A 7,455-nucleotide genomic window follows, 5' to 3' on the forward strand; every position below is an offset into this window, starting at 1 on the left:
AATCTAGAACTCAAAATCTTACAACAATGAATGTTGCAAACTTTCTTTAGGTGTAATTGGGAAAAATATTAAGTATAAGAAAAAATAAAATTATTAATTTCTCTTTTAAAAATAGTTTGAGGGAAAGTTTTTTTTTTAAAAGTTATTTTTTTTTAAAAGTTGTTAATTTGCTCTAGAAGTGGAAACCCTGCTAGAGATATATTGTTCATTCAGAACTGGAAGAAATCTAAGTGGGACAGTGGGTAGAGTGCTGAACCTGCAGTTAAGAAGACCTGAGTTTAAATCTTCCTCAGATACTTGTTAGCTGTGTAACCCTGGGCAAGTCCTTCAGCTGCTGTCTGCCTCAATTTCCTCATCTGTAAAATGGGGATAATGATGACCCCTACCTTCCAGGGCTAAGGGTTGCTATGAAGCTAGGCAATGTTTGTAAAACACACGGTGCACAAATACTAGCTATTATTATAATATTATTTTTATGCTTGCTTCTGAAATGTCTAAATGGCTTCTTAAATAGAGTACATAAATGCCTACAAGCCTGCAAACCCAGATGAAGCATCTGAAGTGCGCTCAATCTTAATCAATTATTTACTCTAAGAAAGGTTTCAAAGATTATTTTCACAGCATCCACAGCAATGAAACTCGATGGGTCTTTGCAGAAATTAACCATACACATAAAATTCTGCCATCTAGTGTCAATCCTTTAAAATTACAAGTGCCTGCGGCATTTGCCTACAGCTGAGGATCTAAGAATATTGCAAATTCAGATGCATTCCACTGGATTACAGGATTTAGAACTGAAAGTGTCTTTAGACAATATGAAGTACAATTTACTACATAAATGAAGAAACTAAGGACCCCTTTGGGTTTTTTCTTTTTTTCAATGTCAAGAATTTTGGTATTTTTAGGACAAATATTTAACACAAAGGTGGGAGATCTGTGGCCTAAAGGCCACATGTGGCCCTCTAGTTCCTCAAGTGTGACCTTTTGACTGAATCCAAACTTCACAGAACAAATCTCCTTAATAAAATGTCTTTCAAGGTTCCACATAGGTGTAAGTTAATGTGTTAACTATGAGAATAATTTGTTATTATTGTTATTAGTTAAAATCTAGCCTCGGACACTTACTAGCTGCATGACTGAGCAAGTTACTTAACCCTGTCTGCCTCAGTTTCCTCATCTGTAAAAATGAGCTGGAGAAGGAAATGGCAAACCATCTCTGCCAAGAAAACCCCAAAGAGGGTCATGAAGAGTCAGATTGAAAAAGATCGAAATTATCATTACTGGTAGTAGCAATAATAGTTAAGTCTTTACACAGCACTTTAAGGTTTGTAAGCCTTATTTCATTCAGTCCTCATGATCGTTGTGCTCGTATAGCAACCATTTGATGGATAAAGAAACTGAGACTTGGGGTGGTTAAGTGACTTGCTGAAGATCACAGTGTCTGTGACAGGATTTGAACTCATGTCTTTCAAGCTCCACATCTAGTTTTCTCTCTACTGCACCACACAGCTGCCTTCATAATTCCTGAGGACATTTTTTTGCTCCTTGATTCTGAATTTGAAGAGGAAAAGAGGCCTGAAATCTTTGTCTTTGTTTGAAGCAATTAGGATGAACCATTTTCTTAGAAGAAAATCTTTGGTGGAGGGGGAAGGAAGTGGGAAGAGATAAGCTGACTCAGAACATGCTGGAAGGATACATTTAAACATTAAATTTACATTTAAAATTTTTTTAACATTCATTTTTTAAAATTGAGTTTCAAATTCTCTCATCATCCTTCATCTACCCCTTGAGAAGCAACGTGATACTGATTATACATGTGAAGTCATGCAAAACATATTTCCATATTAGCAATGTCACAAAAGAAAACACGCAAAAACTTCCTCTAAGAGAAATAAAGAAAATGAAAAAATATATACATTTCCATCTGCACTCAGAGTTCATCAGTTCTCTCTCTGGAGGTAGACAGCATTTTTCATCATGGCTTCTTTGGAATTGTCTTACCTCATTCTGACTCAAACTTTCATCCAGCCCACATGCCAGGTACCTTTCTCTTCCTCCACCTTTTCAGCTCCTTTTATGTATTACCTTCTCTCCTTAGAATGGAAAATTCTTGAGGGGAGGGACTACCTCTCTGCTAGTATCTGTATTCTCAGGGCTTAGCACAGGGCCTGGCATATCATAGGTGCCAAATAAATGTATATTGAATTGAACTATTAAAATCACATCTCTTTTAAGAGCTTTGTACAACAGACTAGGTGATAAATCTTTTTTTTTTTATAGCTTCTCTATCTATTAATATGGGGATGAGAACACTAGGATTTCTGTACACATCATAGGACTGTTTTTGCTGAATTTATGTATCAAGCACATGTATTTTAAAGGATGACTGGTCAAGAAATGCCTAAAACCACTTAGCATCCTATGGCTTTGGACAGTGAGGTCACTCTTGTCTCTGTACAAGGGTCATGGAGGTAGGTGATTCATCAAATGTAAGGCTTTCTCCATTGAATTATCAGTTAAGCACCAGCTTCTGGGTTTTTTTCATGCCTTTCCTTTAAAAGTCATCAATGCTGATAATCAGCACTGCTAATGCCAGGGTAGGTGCTTCAGCTGCACTTCCTGACCTATTACGCACTATTCTAAGAGGAGAAATAATTAACAGGGATGAAGGAGATATCTACAGCAACTCCACTGGAGTCTTCTCAGAGGTGATGACCTGGTTAGTTATAGACCAACAGGAAGGAAAGGAGATAAGGGCAAATGAGAGGTGGGAATCACCTGAGTGCTTTCCTCACCCTCAAGAGCAACTTCTCCCAATAGCCTGGAGAAACCAGAGTGGCAGACACACATCAGGTCTAGACAATAATAATAACAAACTACTATTGTCGATGTTCACAAAAACAGAAGCTTACATTCCAAAACCAGCCTTGGAGTCAGGAAGACCTGTAACTTCCTTTTCCCCTTGTGTGTGACCATGGGCAAGTCACTTAACCATGAACGTGGGCAACTTCTAGGATGAGTTGCAAAAAAATACACTGGTGAATAGAGTTTACACTCTGGACGTTCCCAACACTGATGAAATCACAGGTCTAGATATATTTAGATAATAATAGCCATGACAATATTATCTAGATCTAGTAACTAAAGTTTGATTGAGATAAGGAGAGGTAGTTAATAAAAAACAAAACATACCCCCTCAAAAAAACCCTATCCCTACTTGCATTTCTAAGCCGTTCTCTTGACAAATCAACTCTTTTTTTCAAGCACTGATGCGGTAACTTTGGGATTGCTTACTTCCATGGAATCTCAAGGCCAACCTTCATTCCCGGAAGTACTAGGGGACTCACGTTTCAATGGCATTGAGCCCTGCCATCTTCATCTTGAGAAGACGATCTTTCCAGTAGAAACGAGGTATGCGGGAGTAATGGATGCTCCCAGAGATGTAGCGGAATGGCTTGCCATCCTTGAGGAACCGGTTCCCCTCATAGTCTATCTCAAATGTTCTGCTAGCCTGTATAAAACAACAAAACAAACGTGTGTGAATTGGCACATTCAGTCATTCTAAGACACAATTCCATCAGAATCAGAACCTGACTGCTGATGCTCACCTTCTGGAGTTGGTAGAAGCTATTGAGAGCTTGGAATAAGAACATATAGGGACCTTTATCTAAAAATATCAAATTTATCTGTGATCTGCCACAAGCTTAATTAGCTAAATGATAAATGTTTTTTTTTTCCTAATAGCCTTTTCCCAAGCTAGAGACCCCATCAACACAAAACTAAAGATAGTCCAATGAGGCCAAAGGGTGAAAAAAGGTATCTCATCCTTTGTGGTATAGGGTAAGAGGGTTCATGAAATTCAGATTATATCTGCAGATGAGCAGCACACAGAGCACCCTATGATCAAGTACCAGATCTGGAGTCAGGGTGATATGAGTTCAAATCCCCTCTCCCGCACTTAACCAGCTGTATAAGGGACAGTAGGACATAGGACCAGAAATGTATTGCTGGAAAGGACCTCAGATACCAAATGAAAGGAACCAGATTAAAAGGTAACTGAGCAATGCTTAACAAAACAAATAAAAATACAACAGAACACAATGTTAATCTATGGTGTTCTAAGTCAAGGTGCTACCTGTAGGATCTGTTACTATATAACCCCTTCATTTTGCAGGTGGGGAACAGAGGCCCACAGAGGTTAAGTAATCTGTCTACAGGTAGGGAGGAGCAGGATATGGACTCAAATCTTCTCTTTCTTCATCTCTAAAATGAAGAAAATGGACCTGGTGGCCTCCTAAAGTCACTTCCAGCTCCTATGACCTATGTGAAGAGAAACCACAGGCAATACACCTGTCACTGTGAGACCTTTGCTCAGTAGCTTTCAGGGTCATATTCATAGCCCAAAGAGAAAATGAAGAAGATGAAAAGTGAGATGGATCATGTTAACTTCCCTAAAACCAGAGTACACACAGCCAAGGTACCGCCACTGTCCTCTAGTGGAGAAAAGAGGAATCACAAAAACCTAGAAATTAAGAGCCCTTAAGTATTCTAAAAAAAATTTTTTTCAGTTCTGGACTCCTTCAATAATCAGCTTCATGATTTTAAAATGCACAACATAAAATACATAAGAAACTCATTTAGTGAAATACTCAAAATCTCTTTCCTTTTTAAAAGTTCATGGATCGGAAGTTATGAACCTCTCAATTCTAGGTTAATCCATAACTGAACAAGAGAATCCTCTCTGTGACCTTCCCAACCAATGTCAGCCAGCCCTTGTTCCAAAGACCTCAGAAGGCAGGAGAAGGCCAGACGTCATCCTGCAGCAGCCCCTTCCACTGCTGGCTATCTCTGAACCTTAGGAATTTAATTGCCCTTTCCTTAAGCCTCTCAGTAATTTCCCCTCCAGTGTTTCTAGGTTTTGCTGTCTGAGGCCAAAATGAACAGATCTGACCCCCCTTTTGCCATCCTAGCCTTTCAGACAATTGAAGACTACCACAATGTCCCCCTCTGCCCAGTCTTCTGTCCAGTTTTTCTATTCAATTTTTATATGGCAGGAAAATGAGACCCTTTACCGTGCTGGCAACCCCATTCTAGAAGCCAGTTCATGTTCTTCCTAAATTACAGCCCCCAAAACAGAACACCAGGAAAAGTTCAGGAAAATTATCACCTTTCTATTCTTGGAAACTACATTTCTCTAGGTATTTCCTCCCTTTTTAAATCACGAACTCAGATATCAAGAGACCTCAACACTTCCATACAACAAAAAGAAAAAGAGGCTTGTATATTAAACTGAACTACTGGGTATATTAAATTTAATGTTAAATTTATTTATTATTTAAACTATATTAAATTCAACAGGATCAAATATACCTCTTCACTCTGGATCAGATCAACTTTCTTGGCTGTCATATCCCACAAAAAACAAACTAGATGATGTCTCCGCATCAGTGTTTGTGCCAAGAATGGCCAATTAGACCAAGAGAAGGAGTCAGAAATCACCAGGTTCTTTGTCAAAAAGCAGTGATGATTTCTCTCAACTGCTCTTGCTATTAAAAAAAGAAGCTTCTACCATTTGGGAGTATCCCTGGGATGCTTTCAGGTCTTCCACAGACCCCTCAAAAAAGGCCTTATTTCTCCAGGCCTCTGGTCACATCCAGAGCATGTGTATCAGCTGCATAAGACTGGGTGTCAATTAAATCACTTACAAATTATACTCACATCTGATGTCTCAAATAAAGCTTGAGTGACTTGTCCAAGGTCACACAGGTATTATGGGGCTTTTAATAAGCATAATTCAGCCAGAAAATGCTCTGGCTTCAAACTCATTATAATGTGAAGTATCAATGTAATTCATAATTATAAGCATTTTTTTCCTTTAGCTTTTAATGAGAGCTGGTTAGATTGGGCATCTGCCTTTGGGAGGGGAAAGCAGGGGAACATGAAGACCAAAACGCCAGAGGAATCAATAAATTCCCCTAAGCACAGCCCCCAACTCCAAAGGATTCCTACTCATCCCTTATTTGACCTACTCATGAGTTTAATCAAAGGGTTACAACTACTGGGGCTTGCTTAAGGTCAGATTGGCGTATTCAGAGAAGGTGCTAGTTCCTTTTTCTACCTCCTTATAGAGCCACCTCATTGCCCTAATAGCCCCAGGCTACCTGGAGGTCTTACTGGGTCTGGATGGAGGTGGCTTTATTTCCCGGAGTCAGACAAATCATGGGGGCACAATATGGTGGAATAGAGAGGTCTTCCTGTGTCCTTCCTGAATGACTGTCCTTGGTGGGCTTCTGATAAATTCAAAGCAAGTAAGTCTCAGGGTTTGTCTCTGTTCCTTGAAATCACAAACCTGATGAGCCCAGCTTTGCTCATGGAAACTCTGAAAGACCTCATAAAGCTGCCCCAGAGAGAGCAAAGCCACTTCTTACATTCCCTAAATCTTAATTTAAACATCACTTCTAGATGTTTAGAATTCCTAGGACATCCTACAGGGGTTGTTGGGTGAGGTAGGATGTCTCCGAGGAGCAAAGTTTGGTTGGCAAGGAAGGAAGTCAACTAAAGCTAAATGTGCTCAATTGAGATGGGGGGGGGGGGGGGTAGGAAAAGAGAGAATAGGGAAGAGAGAGGAAAAGAGAAAGAGAAAATCAGAGAGAGGAGGAGAGAGAGAGATGCTAAAATGAGAACTAATCACCACTAATACAGTGCTTCTCCCAGAAGAAGCATTGATATAGTAGAAAAATGGATGGGGTTGGAAATCTGGAAGAGACAAAGAGATAGAAACACTATTGAGGGAAATACAAGAAAGTATAGTATAAGATGTGACCTCTGGCCTCAGGATATTGATACTCTAAATGGGAAGAAAGAACCTTCACATATAAAATTACATATTGCTAAATACTGAATGAATACTTAGTCCACAGAGCAAGTAATATTGCTTGGACTGGCAGTATCAGAAAGATTTCATGAGTCAGAAAGCCTGAGTTCAAGCTCTATTTCTGCCATTTACTAGCTACATGACCCTGGGCAGGCTATTTTCTTTCTCGGGGCCTCAGTTTCCCTATCTATAAAATAAAGAGATTGGGCTAGATCAACGATTTCTTTTTGAGGGGATCAGGGTCAAATGGGTCACACTGCTACTAAGTGTCTGAGGCCAGATCTGACCTCACTTCTTAAACAGGAAGCCATGAACTTGTTTTTCAAAATATTTTTATAACTACTATTTCAATATCTTTGGTTTCATGTATATTCCTACATATTTTAGGTATTTAATACAATTATTCTAAGGAGTTCGTAGGCTTCACCAAATTTTGAAAAGGCTCCATCTAATCTAACAATCTGATATAACATTCATCATTTGAGATAACAAATTAGAAGTAGATAATAACATTTGACAAATGAGGATGGTGAGGCTTAGCAAATGTGCCCAGAGTTATGAGGACTCCCTGGAGGAGGTGG

At 39.2% G+C, this 7,455-nt stretch overlaps 1 protein-coding gene across 4 annotated transcripts in view; it reads right to left on the reverse strand.

Annotated features, from left to right (window-relative positions):
- GLB1 (galactosidase beta 1) overlaps nt 1-7,455 on the reverse strand; it is a 74,630-nt gene that overhangs the window by 54,274 nt on the left and 12,901 nt on the right. For all 4 annotated transcript variants that reach the window (XR_011976630.1, XM_072651476.1, XM_072651474.1 and 1 more), the window contains exon 2: nt 3,348-3,511. Coding sequence is in view for 3 of the 4 variants with exons in the window: in XM_072651476.1 (XP_072507577.1) it covers nt 3,348-3,511 (164 nt within the window). In the remaining variant the exon portion in view is untranslated. The remainder of the gene's footprint in view (nt 1-3,347; nt 3,512-7,455) is intronic.

Source organism: Notamacropus eugenii, chromosome 3 (genome assembly GCF_028372415.1).
Source record: "Notamacropus eugenii isolate mMacEug1 chromosome 3, mMacEug1.pri_v2, whole genome shotgun sequence".
In the NCBI taxonomy this organism is placed as follows: Eukaryota; Metazoa; Chordata; class Mammalia; order Diprotodontia; family Macropodidae; genus Notamacropus; species Notamacropus eugenii.